This window comes from Oncorhynchus clarkii, chromosome 22 (genome assembly GCF_045791955.1).
Source record: "Oncorhynchus clarkii lewisi isolate Uvic-CL-2024 chromosome 22, UVic_Ocla_1.0, whole genome shotgun sequence".
NCBI lineage: Eukaryota > Metazoa > Chordata > Actinopteri > Salmoniformes > Salmonidae > Oncorhynchus > Oncorhynchus clarkii.
In genome coordinates, this window is record NC_092168.1 from 46,249,107 (window position 1) to 46,270,769 (window position 21,663).

Consider the following 21,663-nt stretch of genomic DNA (forward strand, 5'->3'; position numbering starts at 1 on the left):
TTCCCAACCCCCCCCCCCCCTCCTCCTCCTTTCCTGAACCCCCCCACCCTCTGCTTATCCCTCCTCCTCTCCTGACTCCCCTCCTCCTCCACCTCTCCTGACCTTCTCCTCCTCTCCTGAACCCTCTCTCAACCCCTTCCTTCTCTCCTACCCTGTAGTTCATGTGCCAGGGCCTCTCTTCCCCCCTCTTCTCTGAACCCTGATCTCTGACCCTTGATCCCTCTGGAGGTCAGGATGAGCTGGCTGAGCCGGCTGACCCCTCGAGGTCCGGGGGGCAGGTCCAGTAGGAACGTAGCACCCTCCAGTCCCTGTACTGCTGACCCAGAGACCTGCCTCATGGTGTTCGAGAACCACTGGAGACAGGTGAGACTCGAACGCTCAAATGTGTACTAATTTATGGACCGGTTTAGACCTGGGATACCAGATGGGTGCAATGATATTATCAGGTAGAACAGAAAACCAGCATTAGTCTGGACCTTCAGGGTAGGATTTAATTACCCCTGCTCTAGGGGAATAACCTTTTTATCACGCACGCACACACACACACAGCTACAGTATATATCTACATCTCTTTATATGCATCTCAGGGCAATAGGCATCACTACAGTTCCTGGTTCGAATCCAGGCGCTATCACATCCTGCCGTGATTGGAAATCCTATAGGGCGGCTCAATTGGCCCAGCGTTGTCCGGGTTGGCCCCGGGGTAGGCTGTCGTTGTCAATAAGAATTTGTTCTTTAACTGACTTGTCTAGTTAAATGAAAGTTGAATAAAGGTTAAATAAAATAAATATAATTAGACATGAGACGCGTTCGAGCGCGCGTTCGAGCGCGCGTTGCCGAGACGCGTTCACGTATGACTAAGTCACTTTGGATAGAAGCTTCCGCTAAATGACAAAACACACGACATGACGCACACCTGCTCGTTGAACACCTCATTCCAAAATCATGGGATTTAATATGGAGTTGGTCCGCCCTTTGCTGCTATAACAGCTTCCACTTGATCTTGGAACATTGCTGCAGGGACTTGCTTCCATTCAGCCATGGGCATTAGTGAGGTCGGGCACTGATGTTGGGGTGATTAGGCATGGCTCACAGTCTGCGTTCCAATTCATCCCAAAGGTGTTCGATAGGGTTGAGGTCAGGGCTCTGCTGACCAGTCAAGTTCTTCCACACCGATCTTGACAAACCATTTCTGTATGAACTTCGCTTTATGCACAGGGGCATTGTCATGCTGAAACAAGGAAGGGCCTTTCCCAAACTCTTGCCACAAAGTTGGAAGCACAGAATCGTCTAGAATGTCATTGTATGCTGAAGCGTTAAGATTTCCCTTCACTGGATCTAAGGGGCCTACCCGAACCATGAAAAACAGCTCCAGACCATTATTCCTCTTCCACCAAACTTTACAGTTGGCACTATGCATTTACACCACTCGAGCCGATGCTTGGCATTGCGCATGGTGATCTTAGGCTTCTGTGCGGTTCCTTTGCCATGGAAACGCATTTCATGAAGCTCCCGATGCACAGTTATTGTGCTGACGTTGCTTCCAGAGGCAGTTTGGAACTCGGTAGTGAGTGTTGCAACTGAGGACAGACTTTTATTTCTTGCTACACGCTTCAGTACCCGGCAGTCCCGTTCTGTGAGCTTGTGTGGCCTATCACTTTGCGGCTGAGCCGTTGTTGCTCCTAGACGTTTCCACTTCACAATAACAGCACTTACAGTTGACCGGGGCAGAAATATGACAAACTGACTGTTGGAAAGGTGACGGTGCCACATTGAAAGTCTCTGAGCTCTTCACTGTGGGCCATTCTCCTGCCAATGTTTGTCTACGTTGATTGCATGGCTGTGTGTTCAATTTGATACACCTATCAGCAACGGGTGTGGCTGAAATAGCCAGATCCAGTCATTTTGAAGGGGTGCCCTCAGACTTTTGTGTATACATAGTGTATATTGATAGATACACATTTGAAAGCTGCCAACAGGAAGCTCTTCCATCATAATGCTACACTCTGCCTGCCAGACAGTCTGTACAGGAAGTAATAATGCTGCGGTTGACCCTGTCAAAACTGTTGCTCTCTCTCTCTCTCTCTCTCTCTCTCTGCCTCTCATTTGCTGCCCCCCTCTCTCATTAACTCTGTTCTCTCTTTCTCCCATCTCCCAGCGCCGAGCTGACTAGGGCTTTTAGCTTAATGTGTGTAGGGGGAGGGTTATTATGTGTATGGAGAGTGGGATGCACTTTCCAGCCTTTATTGTATGTGGGGGATCAGATGAAGTGCCTGGGATAGTGTGTGTGACTGCCTGTCGAGAAGGATGGACCAGTCTGTCAACCGTTATCAGCTCCCATCAGTAGAGTATTGATCCTCCCTTTTAGTCTTTAACTGCCGGTCACATCATGCCAACAGAGGCTATTCTGTTACCAGCAGAAGCAGCATCTCAAGGTCTCTATTGACCCATCACTGTCAGCATCTCAAGGTCTCTATTGACCCGTCACTGTCAGCATCTCAAGGTCTCTATTGACCCGCCACTGTCAGCATCTCAAGGTCTCTGTTGACCCATCACTGTCAGCATCTCAAGGTCTCTATTGACCCATCACTGTCAGCATCTCAAGGTCTCTATTGACCCATCACTGTCAGCATCTCAAGGTCTCTATTGACCCATCACTGTCAGCATCTCAAGGTCTCTATTGACCCATCACTGTCAGCATCTCAAGGTCTCCATTGACCCGCCACTGTCAGCATCTCAAGGTCTCTATTGACCCGCCACTGTCAGCATCTCAAGGTCTCTATTGACCTGTCACTGTCAGCATCTCAAGGTCTCTATTGACCCATCACTGTCAGCATCTCAAGGTCTCTATTGACCCATCACTGTCAGCATCTCAAGGTCTCTCTCTCTCTCCACCCAGGAGCCCCTATATATCTGTCTTGTTTCACTGCTTGTACAAGTGGGTAACCTGTACGACTGCGATCAAAATATGTGTTTTGCCTATCCCGAATCTCCCTCAGACAACCTAATGTGAGTGGGTTCACGGCCAGGGATCAGCCGTTATTGATGGGGACCCTGTAGCAATTAGGGTTAAGTGCCTTGCTCAAGGGCACATCGACAGATATTTCACCTTGTCGGTTCAGGGATACGATGGAGGAACATGTTGTCTGTAGTCTACTGTACATGATGGAGGAACATATTGTCTGTCTGTAGTCTACTGTACATGATGGAGGAACATATTGTCTGTAGTCTACTGTACATGATGGAGGAACATATTGTCTGTAGTCTACTGTACATAATGGAGGAACATATTGTCTGTCTGTAGTCTACTGTACATGATGGAGGAACATATTGTCTGTAGTCTACTGTACATGATGGAGGAACATATTGTCTGTAGTCTACTGTACATGATGGAGGAACATATTGTCTGTCTGTAGTCTACTGTACATGATGGAGGAACATATTGTCTGTAGTCTACTGTACGTGATGGAGGAACATATTGTCTGTAGTCTACTGTACATGATGGAGGAACATATTGTCTGTCTGTAGTCTACTGTACATGATGGAGGAACATATTGTCTGTCTGTAGTCTACTGTACGTGATGGAGGAACATATTGTCTGTCTGTAGTCTACTGTACATGATGGAGGAACATATTGTCTGTCTGTAGTCTACTGTACATGATGGAGGAACATATTGTCTGTAGTCTACTGTACATGATGGAGGAACATGTTGTCTGTAGTCTACTGTACATGATGGAGAGACATATTGTCTGTCTGTAGTCTACTGTACGTGATGGAGGAACATATTGTCTGTCTGTAGTCTACTGTACATGATGGAGGAACATATTGTCTGTCTGTAGTCTACTGTACATGATGGAGGAACATATTGTCTGTAGTCTACTGTAGATGATGGAGGATCATATTGTCTGTCTGTAGTCTACTGTACATGATGGAGGAACATATTGTCTGTCTGTAGTCTACTGTACATGATGGAGGAACATATTGTCTGTAGTCTACTGTAGATGATGGAGGATCATATTGTCTGTCTGTAGTCTACTGTACATGATGGAGGAACATATTGTCTGTAGTCTACTGTACATGATGGAGGAACATATTGTCTGTAGTCTACTGTACATGATGGAGGAACATATTGTCTGTCTGTAGTCTACTGGACATGGAGGAACATATTGTCTGTAGTCTACTGTACGTGATGGAGGAACATATTGTCTGTAGTCTACTGTACATGATGGAGGAACATATTGTCTGTCTGTAGTCTACTGTGCATGATGGAGGAACATATTGTCTGTAGTCTACTGTACATGATGGAGGAACATGTTGTCTGTAGTCTACTGTACATGATGGAGGAACATATTGTCTGTCTGTAGTTTACTGTACATGATGGAGGAACATACTGTCTGTAGTCTACTGTACATGATGGAGGAACATATTGTCTGTAGTCTACTGTACATGATGGAGGAACATATTGTCTGTAGTCTACTGTACATGATGGAGGAACATATTGTCTGTCTGTAGTCTACTGTACATGATGGAGGAACATATTGTCTGTAGTCTACTGTACATGATGGAGGAACATGTTGTCTGTAGTCTACTGTACATGATGGAGGAACATATTGTCTGTCTGTAGTCTACTGTACATGATGGAGGAACATATTGTCTGTCTGTAGTCTACTGTACATGATGGAGGAACATATTGTCTGTAGTCTACTGTGCATGATGGAGGAACATGTTGTCTGTAGTCTACTGTACATGATGGAGGAACATATTGTCTGTCTGTAGTCTACTGTACATGATGGAGGAACATATTGTCTGTCTGTAGTCTACTGTACATGATGGAGGAACATATTGTCTGTAGTCTACTGTACATGATGGAGGAACATATTGTCTGTAGTCTACTGTACATGATGGAGGAACATATTGTCTGTAGTCTACTGTACATGATGGAGGAACATATTGTCTGTCTGTAGTCTACTGTACATGATGGAGGAACATATTGTCTGTCTGTAGTCTACTGTACATGATGGAGGAACATTGTCTGTAGTCTACTGTACATGATGGAGGAACATATTGTCTGTCTGTAGTCTACTGTACATGATGGAGGAACATATTGTCTGTCTGTAGTCTACTGTACATGATGGAGGAACATTGTCTGTAGTCTACTGTACATGATGGAGGAACATATTGTCTGTCTAGTCTACTGTACATGATGGAGGAACATACTGTCTGTAGTCTACTGTACATGATGGAGGAACATATTGTCTGTAGTCTACTGTACATGATGGAGGAACATATTGTCTGTAGCATAGAGGTAGCTCTATAGTTAGTTAATGTTAGCATAGAGGTAGCTCTAGTTAATGTTAGCATAGTTTTAGCTCTATGGTTAGTTAATGTTAGCATAGAGTTAGCTCTATAGTTAGTTAATGTTAGCATAGAGGTAGCTCTATAGTTAATGTTAGCATAGTTTTAGCTCTATGGCTAGTTAATGTTAGCATAGAGGTAGCACTTCCATGCCTGTGATAATCATCACGTTCTCTGCTGGTGCTGCTGGCTGTTTTGACACTTTAGAAGCCACATTAATGGTAGGGAGAGCAAGTTCTTACAGACAGTGGACGTTCTCAGGGATGAAAAGTGCCTCATTTTCACAAATGTCATTTTTTTTAATACGTTTTTAGTTTATCATGTGACGCTGACCACAAAGCGTTGTGTGGGATTGTTTCTGAAGTTAGAGCTGATTTGGAGAACCTCCAACCCAATTTGTAGAACAACGTTACCATATCATAACCAAATTAATTTAAGAGTTTGTAATTTGGGAATGTTTACTCGGAGTGCTCGAAGTTACTATTATATGCGTTTTCTGGCGTTAAGAAATAGTTGCTACGATGCCTTTAAGACCAGAAGGAAGTCCCCCCCCCCCCCTTACTAACCCTCCCAACACCACATCCAGATACACCTGGTCTCCCATCCAGGGACCGACCAGGACTGACCCTGCTTAGCTTGTGACAAACCAGCAGTGGGATGCAGGGTGGTATGTTGCTTTATTAAATGTACCGGGGGGGGGAAATACAGACAGAGGTGTTTGATTACAATCATGTTATCATTGAAAATGTAAATTAAAATCTATTTATTTAGAATTCATTTTTTGTTGTTGCACATTTCAAAATGATTTCCTTTGAAATATCATTTTTTTTGCTCCATATATTTGGGTTTACGTTTTGCTTTCAATATCATAACTTTTTGTTTTCAACATTAAGAATTTTGTTCTCGACTTCAGAAGTTTTGCTTGATCTTAATGGCACCAAAGTAACTCAATATGAGCTTCCTGCTAAGCAGCACATTCACTGAGTCAACAACAGACCCTCATGGTAACTCATTCTCACACTCTTGGGGTTTCACACACAACACTGTGTGTTTTGTCAATTCGAATTTTTGGGGGGTAAATTTCACTAAGTGAACAATTCTCCGAAGTCGATTGGTTGATGCCCAATGCAGGTACTAATTAGTAATGCATGTGACATCCAGCCAACCCCCAGGACACTGAGGATTAAACCCTACCCACCCCCCATCTCTCTCCCTCCTCTACAGGTGTCCTGGGTGCTGGAGCAGCAGGATCCGTCAAGCTCTAGCGATGACCTCACCGCGGTGCGGAACCACACCGACCAGATGCTGTGCCTCCTGGCCGAGGAGCGACCAGGGGAGTGTGAGGGACCCCCCGGGGCGGTAACGTCCGGTAACGTCCCCCCCATTGGCCCCATCCTGGACCTGGTGGTGTCTGAGAACGTCCTGGAGCGTGTGGTGCAGTGGCACCTGAGGCGTGGCCTGGACCCCGACAGCCAGGGGGCGCTACTCAAGCTGTTCGAGATGCTGATAGGCCAGTCTCAGCAGCCCTTGCTCCAACACAAGGCGGTGCTGCAACCTCTACTGGGTCTTCTGGGGGCCTGTGCTGAGCCCCAGCTGGGCTGCCCTCCCTCTCTGGAGAACAGCCTAGTGCTGCTGCTCAACCAGGTGGGTGGAACAGATTGGTTGATTGTTATTGGGAAAAGATGCTTTGAGTACAACTCGGGGGGATAACACGTGAAAGCAATTCCACTTGTTTCCAACGTGGTCCCTGATGGACTACACAGAAGGCAGACAAAAGAAAAGCAATGCAAAGGAAAATTAACATTGTGACTCAATGGAGGCGTGGATGACATGAGATGGTTGGAGGCGTGGATGGCGTGAGATGGTTGGAGGCGTGGATGGCGTGAGATGGTTGGAGGCGTGGATGACATGAGATGGTTGGAGGCGTGGATGACATGAGATGGTTGGAGGCGTGGATGACATGAGATGGTTGGAGGCGTGGATGACATGAGATGGTTGGAGGCGTGGATGACGTGAGATGGTTGGAGGTGTGGATGGCGTGAGTTGGTTGGAGGCGTGGATGGCGTGAGTTGGTTGGAGGTGTGGATGGCGTGAGATGGTTGGAGGTGTGGATGACATGAGATGGTTGGAGGCGTGGATGACATGAGATGGTTGGAGGCGTGGATGACATGAGATGGTTGGAGGTGTGGATGACATGAGATGGTTGGAGGCGTGGATGACATGAGATGGTTGGAGGTGTGGATGGCATGAGATGGTTGGAGGTGTGGATGGCATGAGATGATTGGAGGCGTGGATGACATGAGATGGTTGGAGGCGTGGATGACATGAGATGGTTGGAGGTGTGGATGGCATGAGATGGTTGGAGGTGTGGATGACATGAGATGGTTGGAGGCGTGGATGACATGAGATGGTTGGAGGCGTGGATGACATGAGATGGTTGGAGGCGTGGATGGCGTGAGTTGGTTGGAGGCGTGGATGGCGTGAGTTGGTTGGAGGCGTGGATGGCGTGAGATGGTTGGAGGTGTGGATGGCATGAGATGGTTGGAGGTGTGGATGGCGTGAGATGGTTGGAGGTGTGGATGGCGTGAGATGGTTGGAGGTGTGGATGACATGAGATGGTTGGAGGTGTGGATGGCGTGAGTTGGTTGGAGGCGTGGATGGCTTGAGTTGGTTGGAGGCGTGGATGGCGTGAGATGGTTGGAGGTGTGGATGGCGTGAGATGGTTGGAGGTGTGGATGACATGAGATGGTTGGAGGCGTGGATGACATGAGATGGTTGGAGGCGTGGATGGCATGAGATGGTTGGAGGCGTGGATGGCATGAGATGGTTGGAGGCGTGGATGACATGAGATGGTTTGAGGTGTGGATGGCATGAGATGGTTGGAGGTGTGGATGACATGAGATGGTTGGAGGCGTGGATGGCATGAGATGGTTGGAGGTGTGGATGGCATGAGATGGTTGGAGGTGTGGATGGCATGAGATGGTTGGAGGCGTGGATGGCGTGAGTTGGTTGGAGGTGTGGATGGCATGAGATGGTTGGAGGTGTGGATGACATGAGATGGTTGGAGGTGTGGATGACATGAGATGGTTGGAGGTGTGGATGACATGAGATGGTTGGAGGCGTGGATGGCGTGAGTTGGTTGGAGGTGTGGATGGCGTGAGATGGTTGGAGGTGTGGATGGCGTGAGATGGTTGGAGGTGTGGATGGCGTGAGATGGTTGGAGGTGTGGATGACATGAGATGGTTGGAGGCGTGGATGACATGAGATGGTTGGAGGCGTGGATGGCGTGAGTTGGTTGGAGGTGTGGATGGCGTGAGATGGTTGGAGGTGTGGATGGCGTGAGATGGTTGGAGGTGTGGATGGCGTGAGATGGTTGGAGGTGTGGATGACGTGAGATGGTTGGAGGCGTGGATGGCGTGAGATGGTTGGAGGCGTGGATGGCGTGAGATGGTTGGAGGCGTGGATGACATGAGATGGTTTGAGGTGTGGATGGCATGAGATGGTTGGAGGTGTGGATGACATGAGATGGTTGGAGGCGTGGATGGCATGAGATGGTTGGAGGTGTGGATGGCATGAGATGGTTGGAGGTGTGGATGGCATGAGATGGTTGGAGGCGTGGATGGCGTGAGTTGGTTGGAGGTGTGGATGGCATGAGATGGTTGGAGGTGTGGATGACATGAGATGGTTGGAGGCGTGGATGGCATGAGATGGTTGGAGGTGTGGATGGCATGAGATGGTTGGAGGCGTGGATGGCATGAGATGGTTGGAGGCGTGGATGGCATGAGATGGTTGGAGGTGTGGATGACATGAGATGGTTGGAGGTGTGGATGACATGAGATGGTTGGAGGCGTGGATGGCATGAGATGGTTGGAGGCGTGGATGGCATGAGATGGTTGGAGGCGTGGATGGCATGAGATGGTTGGAGGCGTGGATGGCATGAGATGGTTGGAGGCGTGGATGGCATGAGATGGTTGGAGGTGTGGATGGCATTAGATGGTTGGAGGCGTGGATGGCATGAGATGGTTGGAGGCGTGGATGGCATGAGATGGTTTGAGGCGTGGATGGCATGAGATGGTTGGAGGTGTGGATGACATGAGATGGTTGGAGGCGTGGATGGCATGAGATGGTTGGAGGTGTGGATGGCATGAGATGGTTGGAGGTGTGGATGGCATGAGATGGTTGGAGGCGTGGATGGCATGAGATGGTTGGAGGCGTGGATGGCATGAGATGGTTGGAGGTGTGGATGGCATGAGATGGTTGGAGGTGTGGATGGCGTGAGATGGTTGGAGGTGTGGATGGCGTGAGATGGTTGGAGGTGTGGATGGCGTGAGATGGTTGGAGGTGTGGATGGCGTGAGATGGTTGGAGGTGTGGATGGCGTGAGATGGTTGGAGGCGTGGATGGCGTGAGATGGTTGGAGGTGTGGATGACGTGAGATGGTTGGAGGTGTGGATGGCATGAGATGGTTGGAGGCGTGGATGGCATGAGATGGTTGGAGGCGTGGGTGGCATGAGATGGTTGGAGGCGTGGGTGGCATTTGGAGGCGTGGGTGGCATGAGATGGTTGGAGGGGTGGATGGCTACGGTTGAGCTGTTAAACCTTTTGTAATTCATACCTTTTGTAGTTCATTGTGTCATGTCGTTTTGTGTGTTTTATGTTTCATGAAATGAACAAGATATTGTGATCTCAACATCACCAGATCTGTGTGTCGATGGCGCGTGCTCCTGCTGTGTTGGAGCTGTTGTTCAGGTCGGCCCCGGCCCAACACGGTCCTACCAACCTGCTCATCTTCTCCCTGCTGGTTCCCTTCATCCACCGTGACGGGGCCATCGGACAGCAGGCCCGCGACGCCCTCCTCCTCGTCATGGCAACCTCCGCCAGCAACCAGGGCGTGGCACGCTACATTGCTGAGAACTCCTACTTCTGCCCGGTGAGGGATTTATTTAATGTATTTATATTAAACTTTTGTTTAGGCAGTATCCCATTGAGACAAATGTCTCTTTTTTTCAATTAATTACACGTGAAAAGTTTAGACACAAACTGAACTAATGGGGTAAGGGTGGTATGGGACATGGCTCTTTCTGTTCACGATCTATCGGTGAACATATCGGAATCGGCCGATATTAGCTAAAAATGACGCCACGTCAAATTGTGCGCTACACCTGCAACACAGCATTCCTAACCTGGCCCACAATGTCTGCAGTGTGGATCGAGCAGTCAACAAGTCGAGCAGTCATTTGAAAGAGTAAGAACATTTCAGCGAGACAACTCAAAAGGCTAAATCCACTCTAAAGCCAAGATAATGGTATTCATTGCCCTTGACCAATCAACCGTTTTCTGTCGTGGCTGATGTTGGCTTTCGCCGACTGGTTGATCACCGGTACACACTACCAAGTGTGCTATTTTTCAGATGTTGCCCTACCGGAGTTACACAGTAGTAGCGTCACTGCTATTAGCTTCAAGACATACATACTACGGAACGTCGTTTGTGTCTTTGCGTGTCAAAAAAAATACGGTAGCACTGTCAAAGCTGTACAAAAAAAAGTCTGCAAACACCGCCCACGACTACACTAACAAAGTCTACATGTTTAAACCCATGATTCACTATTGCCTCCACTAAGTTTCTCTCTGTGGGTTTGTGGACTGCTTGTATCTCACTAAGGATCTGGAACGACGGTCTGTTTCCTCTCTGACAGACACATGCTGATCCCCCCCGGTGATGATGATGATGGTGTGTCTAGTGTTGTCACGAAACAAGAATTTAGACTTTGAAACCAATACCAGGTTTAGTGTCACAATACTCGATACCATGACAAAAAAAGAAAGCGGGGATTATTTTTTTTGTAGGACTGAGAAGGTTAGTTCTGGTGACTTTTTATTGTTTTTGTAGGACTGAGAAGGTTAGTTCTGGTGACTCTTTATTGTTTTTGTAGGACTGAGAAGGTTAGTTCTGGTGACTCTTTATTGTTTTTGTAGGACTGAGAAGGTTAGTTCTGGTGACTCTTTATTGTTTTTGTAGGACTGAGAAGGTTAGTTCTGGTGACTCTTTATTGTTTTTGTAGGACTGAGAAGGTTAGTTCTGGTGACTCTTTATTGTTTTTGTAGGACTGAGAAGGTTAGTTCTGGTGACTTTTTATTGTTTTTGTAGGACTGAGAAGGTTAGTTCTGGTGACTTTATTGTTTTTGTAGGACTGAGAAGGTTAGTTCTGGTGACTTTTTATTGTTTTTGTAGGACTGAGAAGGTTAGTTCTGGTGACTCTTTATTGTTTTTGTAGGACTGAGAAGGTTAGTTCTGGTGACTCTTTATTTAAAGGATATTATTTTTAAAGGGACCACACAGACATTTAGGAGCACAATGAAAGTGTGTTGTTGTTTCAATGATGATGAAGGACTAAAAGACCATGAATAAAATGTCTTTGGAGTGTTCCACGCTCAATCAAGCACAATGTACCCTCAAATATTTGAGTCACATAGGTGAGTCAAAAAAATTTCAGCCGTCCCTTGAAAGGGCGGATGGGTAACTGGGCACTCACGTGGTTGTCGGGGGGGTTTAAGAGAACTATTTGCTAGCAGTTACATGCAATTTCAAAACGCAACCTAGTGTGTGTGATGTTTAAAATTTAGTTAGCCATCAAACACTAGGACAAAGTCACTCTTCAGTAGACTTCTGGGTTCATTTGACCAACTTCTGTGCCTGTGTGCTTCTGGAAATTAGTCTTTCAGCACTTCACTCACAGTGCATCACTCCCCGGGCACTAATGTAGAGGAAAGAGATGAGTAGGGATGCCAGGTTTCCTCCAGACGTGACGCTTGGCAATCAGGCCAAAGAGTTCTATCTTGGTTTCATCAGACCAGATAATCTTGTTTCTCATGGTCTGAGAGTCCTTTTAAGTGCCTTTTGGCCAACTGCAAGTGGGCTGTCGTGCCTTTTAATGAGGAGTCGGTTCTGTCTGGCCACTCTACCATAAAGGCCTGATTTGGTGGAGTGCTGCAGAGAGGGTTGTCCTTTTGAAAGGCTCTCCCATCTCCACCGAGGAACTCTGTCAGAGTGACCATCGGGTTTTTCATGACCAAGGCTCTCCTCCCCCAATTGCTGTGTTTGTTAGGTTTGATAAATTTTTCCGTTAGGACAAATCAAGTCTTGACATTTTTTTTTTAAAAGTGGGAATGACCAACTTTTAGAAGGCCTTTTTTTTAAAAACCTTGAATAAAGCTACAAGTTTGCATTTCCTTTCTATACAGGAAAATTCTCATCAACAAAAGTGATGAAACATAGATGTAGGGTCTTCATTTCATCTGATTTGTTTGGATTAGATTAAAGGGTAGGAAGCGTGAGTTTTTACTTTACTAATGTAACAACAACAACAACAGTGTGGTGAAATACTTATTAGTTGTAGTCACGATCCGGTTGCCCACATGTACAAACATAGTTATGTTGTTGGCTTATTACATATATTTATTAAAGTATTTAGTAGTATAGCTAACGTCAGCAGGCCGGTATAACAGGGCTAACGTCAGCAGGCTGGTATAACAGAGCTAACGTCAGCAGGCTGGTATAACAGGGCTAACGTCAGCAGGCTGGTATAACAGGGCTAACGTCAGCAGGCTGGTATAACAGAGCTAACATCAGCAGGCCGGTATAACAGGGCTAACGTCAGCAGGCTGGTATAACAGGGCTAACGTCAGCAGGCTGGTATAGCTAACGTCAGCAGGCTGGTATAACAGGGCTAACGTCAGCAGGCTGGTATAACAGGGCTAACGTCAGCAGGCTGGTATAGCTAACGTCAGCAGGCTGGTATAACAGGGCTGATGTCAGCAGGCTGGTATAACAGGGCTAACGTCAGCAGGCTGGTATAACAGGGCTAACGTCAGCAGGCTGGTATAACAGGGCTAACGTCAGCAGGCTGGTATAACAGGGCTAACGTCAGCAGGCTGGTATAACAGGGCTAACGTCAGCAGGCTGGTATAACAGGGCTAACATCAGCAGGCTGGTATAACAGGGCTAACATCAGCAGGCTGGTATAGCTAACGTCAGCAGGCTGGTATAACAGGGCTAACATCAGCAGGCTGGTATAGCTAACGTCAGCAGGCTGGTATAACAGGGCTAACGTCAGCAGGCTGGTATAACAGGGCTAACGTCAGCAGGCTGGTATAACAGGGCTAACGTCAGCAGGCTGGTATAACAGGGCTAACGTCAGCAGGCTGGTATAACAAGGCTAACGTCAGCAGGCTGGTATAACAGGGCTAACATCAGCAGGCTGGTATAGCTAACGTCAGCAGGCTGGTATAGCTAACGTCAGCAGGCTGGTATAACAGGGCTAACGTCAGCAGGCTTGTTTAACAGGGCTAACGTCAGCAGGCTTGTTTAACAGTGCTAACGTCAGCAGGCCGGTATAACAGGGCTAACGTCAGCAGGCTGGTATAACAGGGCTGACGTCAGCAGGCCGGTATAACAGGGCTGACGTCAACAGGCCGGTATAACAGGGCTAACGTCAGCAGGCTGGTATAGCTAACATCAGCAGGCTGGTATAACAGGGCTAACATCAGCAGACTGGTATAACAGGGCTGACGTCAGCAGACTGGTATAACAGGGCTAACGTCAGCAGGCTAGTATAGCTAACGTCAACAGGCCGGTATAACAGGGCTAACGTCAGCAGGCTGGTATAGCTAACATCAGCAGGCTGGTATAACAGGGCTAACATCAGCAGACTGGTATAACAGGGCTGACGTCAGCAGACTGGTATAACAGGGCTAACGTCAGCAGGCTAGTATAGCTAACGTCAGCAGGCCGGTATAACAGGGCTGACGTCAACAGGCTGGTATAACAGGGCTGATGTCAGCAGGCTGGTATAGCTAACGTCAGCAGGCTGGTATAACAGGGCTAACATCAGCAGGCTGGTATAACAGGGCTAACATCAGCAGGCTGGTATAACAGGGCTAACATCAGCAGGCTGGTATAACAGAGCTAACGTCAGCAGGCTGGTATAGCTAACGTCAGCAGCCTGGTATAACAGGGCTAACGTCAGCAGGCTAGTATAACAGGGCTGATGTCAGCAGGCTGGTATAACAGGGCTGATGTCAGCAGGCTGGTATAACAGGGCTGATGTCAGCAGGCTGGTATAACAGGGCTGATGTCAGCAGGCTGGTATAACAGGGCTGACGTCAGCAGGCTAGCTGGCTAGCAACCTTGCAAGTTGATTTGTAACAAATTCATTCAGAAAGTTTTTGCTCATAAATTGGCTGAAAAAAATGTATTGGAACCAGTATCACGATACCAGAATTTTGTCTTTGTACCAATACCAGGTTTAGTGTCACGACACTCGATACCATCACGATACTTGATACCAAAACGATACCACGACAAGAAATAAGGCCTATTTGCCAGTCACAGAATGGCACTTGGTCTTTCAAGTTCAATATCATTTCACTTTAAATGTTAGATTTTTTAACTGATTCATTTAATGCATCAATTATAACGTCATACAATTAATTTTACTTCGTTTTTTTACCATTCTAAAAACATAACGTAATGGAAATAGTGTATTTAAATGGTACATCTCTGTTGGTAAATTGGTTACATGCAAGATGTAGCCTAGGCCTATTCACGATACAGGTGAGTGAATATTCAGTAGGAGTGTGTACATGCATTGATCTGTTGAACTTGTTTTGGAAGAAGAAGATGAAAATAAATCATCTAAAGGCTACAGATGGAAAAACAATCTGTTTAATTTCCATTTTGGGACATATTTTTATTGTACTGATTTTACACATTTAAGATCCATGATGTCATTCACACACAGTCAGTGAAAGCTAGAGCAAAGAGGATGTTGACTGGGAGAGATAATCTGCTTTAATCAGCCATATTATGTTCCTGTATCTCAAACAAGGTACTAGGGTAGTGAATTGATGTTGGTTTCAGCTGTAAGCTGGTAAGGAAAGTTGGCCTACAAACCTGGAAGGTCATGTGTTTTTTTTATTGATGTGTATGTTTATTTATTTATCTTATTTTTTAACCTTTTATTTAACTAGGCAAGTCAGTTAAGAACACATTCTTATTTTCAATGACGGCCTAGGAACAGTGGGTTTAACTACCTGTTCAGGGGTAGAACGACAGATTTGTACCTTGTCAGCTTGGGGAGTTTGAACTTGCAACTTTCCAGTTACTAGTCCAACGCTCTAACCACTGGGCTACCCTGCCGCCCCAGTGTGTTGTGTAGTGTTCTAGCCTGTACTGAACATTGTTTTGGGAACAGTAATGAACCGTTTCAACATCTCTACATGCCATGTTGAATTATTCAGTGGTTCCTCGTGACAGGCTAGAGCTAGCACTGAGTGAGTGGAGCAGGCATGGTGCTCTCTCGCTCGCGCGCGCGCGCGTAAGGGGACATCGGCTGTGCTGATACAGATTTGCTCCTCTCTCAATCAGTAGACAACGTGAGACAGAAGCACTTTTTAAAGTAACTAAAAGTCTAGTCCCAAAACGGTTCTAGTATCGAAAAAGTATCGAAGTTTGGGTTTACCGTGCAACGTTACTCATGAGTGCAAGCGATTTTGGGTTTAAATTTGAAGTTCTGTTGGACGTTTACAATATAGGTACACTTCACTTCCACTTCCTGGAAAAATATTTTACGACATGTAAATCCGTATTTCTGATTTAGTTTTATGTAATTACTCCAATTAATAGAGAAGGGAGGTCACTTTGCATTGGGACTTTTGATGCCTATTCACTTGTATAGCTTACTGGTGATTACGTCTGTTCAGCTTACTGTGTAATGACTGGTTAGGGTTGGCTCTAATGACTGGTTAGGGTTGGCTCTAATGACTGGTTAGGGTTGGCTGTGTAATGATGTATTAGGGTTGGCTGTGTAATGACTGGTTAGGGTTGGCTCTGTAATGACTGGTTAGGGTTGGCTCTGTAATGACTGGTTAGGGTTGGCTGTGTAATGACTGGTTAGGGTTGGCTCTAATGACTGGTTAGGGTTGGCTCTAATGACTGGTTAGGGTTGGTTGTGTAATGACGTATTAGGGTTGGCTGTGTAATGACTGGTTAGGGTTGGCTGTGTAATGACTGGTTAGGGTTGGCTGTGTAATGACAGGTTAGGGTTGGTTGTGTAATGCCTAGTTAGGGTTGGCTGTGTAATGACTGGTTAGGGTTGGCTGTGTAATGATTGGTTAGGGTTGGCTGTGTAATGACTGGTTAGGGTTGGCTGTGTGATGACTGGTTAGGGTTGGCTGTGTAATGACTGGTTAGGGTTGGCTGTGTAATGACTGGTTAGGGTTGGCTCTGTAATGACTGGTTAGGGTTGGCTCTGTAATGACTGGTTAGGGTTGGCTCTGTAATGACTGGTTAGGGTTGGCTTTGTTGCAGCTGTGTCTGTGCTTCACTGATTGAAACTGCTGTGTGTAATGTTGTCTGTCTGTTTGCTGTGTGTAATGCTGTCTGTCTGTTTGCTGTGTGAAATGCCGTCTGTCTGTTTGCTGTGTGTAATGCCGTCTGTCTGTTTGCTGTGTGTAATGCCGTCTGTCTGTTTGCTGTGTGTAATGCCGTCTGTCTGTTTGCTGTGTGTAATACAGTCTGTCTGTTTGCTGTGTGTAATGCTGTCTGTCTGCTGTGTGTGGTTGGCTCTCCTCCACTCCTCATCTCTTCCCTGTAACCCTCCTCTTGTCCTCTCCTGTTCTGTGTTGTGTAACCCTCCTCTTGTCCTCTCCTGTACTGTGTAGTGTACTCGCCTACGATAAAATAATGTATGAGCTTCAGTCCGATCTCCTTATGAACAAAGAGGATCAACAGAGTTGTAGACCAATGGGGTGGACTTTTAATAGAGTCCTCTTTGACACCTACCTTGGTCTTCCTGCTCATGAATCAGCTCAAACAAGACTGACTACGGTCCAAACACTTAAAAGAATTTCCAAAAGATAACCAAACAAAAAACATATTTACTTTTTAACGAGACATATTTGTGCATTAGTAGTACAATTTGTAACTTATTTGCATTTGAATTTTACTTACACTTATATGTTGACTTCTCCATTGATGTTGTTTTTACGTTTTCACAGACTTTTCTTGGCGGATGTTCAATCGTTGCGAATTGAATTATGGGTAGTTTCAGGCCCCGGCGTGAACATAATTACACACTCGCAAAGCCGACTAAAAACGAGGGCTGAGGGGCTTACTGTTGCAAACTTCCCTTGCTTGGCTAATCATTTGGGCCACCCGCCAAGATGGCGACAGGGATTCCCCCAAGGGCATAAGGCGAGGGTAAATGGACGAGGGTGTGTCTTTTAAATGTTTGGACCATAGCCCTAGTAGTCACCAAAGTTCCAGACCATATTTTTAAAGACACATGCAGACATTTAAGCAACATTACATATTTTTCTTGCTATTAAATTAGATTACTTTCTTATAATAAAATCAACATTTTTCTCTGTGTTTTGAAAAAGTTTTGAATTTGATTTCTCCCAAAGCCCAGTTCATTCATCATGGTCAAATATTTAGATGGACGAAGGTGTGTCTTTTAAGTGTTTGGGGACCGCAGCCTCTGATTCTCTCCTCTCCTGTGCAAAATGTTGTTTCTCTCTCCCCTGCCACGTTACTGTCAACCCCAACTATATAGCCTAGTTTGCAACGACAAAGTTAAACAAAGTACCTTTGTCTTTGCTGTTTGTCTGAGACCTTCCCATGGTGTGTGGTTAGTTTACCCAGGTTGCATTTCAGACTTAACCACCAGCACTTGTGTAACACCCACATCCGGCGCCGAAAGAGATGGCCGCCTCGCTTCGCGTTCTTAGCGCAAGCATTTCGCTACACTCGCATTAACATCTGCTAACCATGTGTATGCGACCAATAACATTTGATTTGACAAGGTAAGTGAGGTGAAGTAGACAGACAAATCCATTGGCTTCCTGTACTCACCTCTCCCAGATTCCTCTCTGAACCGTTGGATTGAACTTGTCTGTCCGACGATCCAATGCTCGACGAGTCCAAATCAACAGCAACTACCAGGGAGAAGTTTCCTTTCTGTTACTGAACTGTTTTTTATTTATTTATTATATTTAACCTTTATTTAACTAGGCAAGGTAATTAAGAACAAATTCTTATTTACAATGACCCCTACACCTCTGACTCTGGAGAGGTTTCCTCTCTGTTACTGAATGACAACACTGGAGACCACTGACTCTGGAGAAGTTTCCTCTCTGTTACTGAATGACAACACCGGAGACCTCTGACTCTGGAGAAGTTTCCTCTCTGTTACTGAATGACAACACTGGAGACCTCTGACTCTGGAGAAGTTTCCTCTCTGTTACTGAATGACAACACTGGAGACCTCTGACTCTGGAGAAGTTTCCTCTCTGTTACTGAATGACAACACTGGAGACCTCTGACTCTGGAGAAGTTTCCTCTCTGTTACTGAAAGACAACACTGGAGACCTCTGACTCTGGAGAAGTTTCCTCTCTGTTACTGAATGACAACACTGGAGACCTCTGACTCTGGAGAAGTTTCCTCTCTGTTACTGAAAGACAACACTGGAGACCTCTGACTCTGGAGAAGTTTCCTCTCTGTTACTGAAAGACAACACTGGAGACCTCTGACTCTGGAGAAGTTTCCTCTCTGTTACTGAATGACAACACTGGAGACCTCTGACCCGGTGTGTTCAGCTTGAATGGATACGATGCAGAATCTCTTCATTCTGTGTTTTCTCTTCCAGTCTCCTGCTGCAGTGGTAGCCAGCGACAGGCCAGTCTCCTGCTGCAGTGGTAGCTAGCGACAGGCCAGTCTCCTGCTGCAGTGGTAGCCAGCGACAGGCCAGTCTCCTGCTGCAGTGGTAACCAGCGACAGGCCAGTCTCCTGCTGCAGTGGTAGCCAGCGACAGGCCAGTCTCCTGCTGCAGTGGTAGCTAGCGACAGGCCAGTCTCCTGCTGCAGTGGTAGCCAGCGACAGGCCAGTCTCCTGCTGCAGTGGTAGCCAGCGACAGGCCAGTCTCCTGCTGCAGTGGTAGCTAGCGACAGGCCAGTCTCCTGCTGCAGTGGTAGCCAGCGACAGGCCAGTCTCCTGCTGCAGTGGTAGCCAGCGACAGGCCAGTCTCCTGCTGCAGTGGTAGCCAGCGACAGGCCAGTCTCCTGCTGCAGTGGTAGCCAGCGACAGGCCAGTCTCCTGCTGCAGTGGTAGCCAGCGACAGGCCAGTCTCCTGCTGCAGTGGTAGCCAGCGACAGGCCAGTCTCCTGCTGCAGTGGTAGCCAGCGACAGGCCAGTCTCCTGCTGCAGTGGTAGCCAGCGACAGGCCAGTCTCCTGCTGCAGTGGTAGCTAGCGAAAAAAAATGCTGAGCATCTCTTTATTACGGCCAGACCTCTCCCCATCTTTACAACCATTGAATCTATATGTTTTGACCATGACAGTTTACAATCTAAGGTAACGACAAGTAATTTAGTCTCCTCAACTTGTTCAACAGCCAAACCATTCATTACCAGATTCAGCTGAGGTCTCAAACTTAGGTAATGATTTGTACCAAATACAATGCTCTTAGTTTTAGAGATGTTCAGGAACAGTTTATTACTGGCCACCCATTCCATGTGTGTATGTGTATATAAAATATATATATATTTTTTTATAACTTGGAGGGGCAAATGTAATATTTTTGCTCCAAAAACGTTTTTTGCTGCCAGTTGCTATAAAGAAATGCTGTCCACAGGACTGTCTGTGTTGGCTAAGCTGTTCTCCAAGGGGCTGTGGTGTTATTAAACCAGAGACCGTTTTTCAGATTAAACGAGAAACACATTTGCCTGTAGACACTGTCCTGAGACCTGTTTTCCAATGCATGTGTATATCTCCCAGAAATGTCATCTTTCTCCCTCCTTTATTTGATCAGAAAATACATCATTAATACATGGACTGTTAGTATTTCCCGCTGAGTGTTTGTGATGTGCTGCTGACACACATGCCTGCTTTCCCTTATATTTGACACATGTTCAGCCTTGTCAAAATGAACATTTCACCTCTTAATTTATTCCTAAACATCCACTGACCTCTCCCCCCCCCCCTCCAGGTGCTGGCCACGGGCCTCAGTGCTCTCTACTCCTCCCTGCCGAGGAAGATAGAGGTACGGGGGGATGACTGGCACGCTCTGCGCAGGGAGGACTGGATGGGCGTGTCTTCTCTGGTGCTCTTCATGAACTCTCTGGAGTTCTGTAACGCTGTCATCCAGGTGGCTCACCCCCTGGTCCGCAGACAGCTGGTCGACTATGTTCACAACGGCTTCCTGGTCCCTGTCATGGGGCCCGCCCTACACAAGGTGGGGGGGGGGGGGAACTCTCTGATTGGCTAGCCTGAGCTGATTGATTGAATTTATTAGCTAGTTAAAAAAAATAGTAGTCAGCCGGAGACGACGCTCAAAAACTTGATTTTATTACTCTTCTCGTTAAAACATGTAATTTTGGCTGCCAATATCAGAGTAGTTTATTTTAATATGTATCAACCCCCCCCCATCCCCCTCCCCCAGTCATCTGTAGATGAGATGATAGCCAGTACAACCTACCTGGACCTGTTCCTGCGCAGCATCACGGAAACGTCTCTTCTTAAAACCTTCCTGCGTTTTATCCTCATGCATCGCCACGACAACGACACCATCCTGGACACGTTGCTAACGCGCATCAGCAGCAACTCGAGGGTCAGTACTATGTAGTGTTTGTGAGTGTACAGTACTGGGGGTTCTCTGGGAGTGATAGGGAGAAGTTGACATTTTTCAGTCATTTAGCAGACCATCTTATCTAAAGCCTCTTACAGTTAGTGCCATCAAAAGGTAGCTAGGTGAGACAACCACATCCATATCAGTTGTAGTAAGTAAAATGAATACAGCTGTGTCTAATGTTCTGTTATTTCTCTCCTACAGCTGTTTCTCTCCTACTACAGCTGTGTCAAATGTTCTGCTGTTTCTCTCCTACTACAGCTGTGTATAATGTTCTGTTATTTCTCTCCTACAGCTGTTTCTCTCCTACTACAGCTGTGTCTAATGTTCTGCTGTTTCTCTCCTACAGCTGTTTCTCTCCTACAGCTGTTTCTCTCCTACTACAGCTGTGTCTAATGTTCTGCTGTTTCTCTCCTACAGCTGTGTCTAATGTTCTGCTGTTTCTCTCCTACAGCTGTGTCTAATGTTCTGCTGTTTCTCTCCTACAGCTGTGTCTAATGTTCTGCTGTTTCTCTCCTACAGCTGTGTCTAATGTTCTGCTATTTCTCTCCTACAGCTGTGTCTAATGTTCTGCTGTTTCTCTCCTACAGCTGTGTCTAATGTTCTGCTATTTCTCTCCTACAGCT

At 46.5% G+C, this 21,663-nt stretch overlaps 1 protein-coding gene across 1 annotated transcript in view; it reads left to right on the forward strand.

The window, feature by feature from the left end:
- Positions 1–113: 113 nt before the first annotated feature.
- Positions 114–21,663, forward strand: part of LOC139380973 (FHF complex subunit HOOK-interacting protein 1B-like) — a 41,328-nt gene continuing 19,778 nt past the window's right edge. Inside the window, exons 1-5 of the mRNA XM_071124178.1 lie at positions 114–363; positions 6,581–7,000; positions 10,055–10,285; positions 20,399–20,644; positions 20,852–21,019. Of these exons, the coding sequence (XP_070980279.1) occupies positions 235–363; positions 6,581–7,000; positions 10,055–10,285; positions 20,399–20,644; positions 20,852–21,019 (1,194 nt within the window). The 5' untranslated portion in view covers positions 114–234. The remainder of the gene's footprint in view (positions 364–6,580; positions 7,001–10,054; positions 10,286–20,398; positions 20,645–20,851; positions 21,020–21,663) is intronic.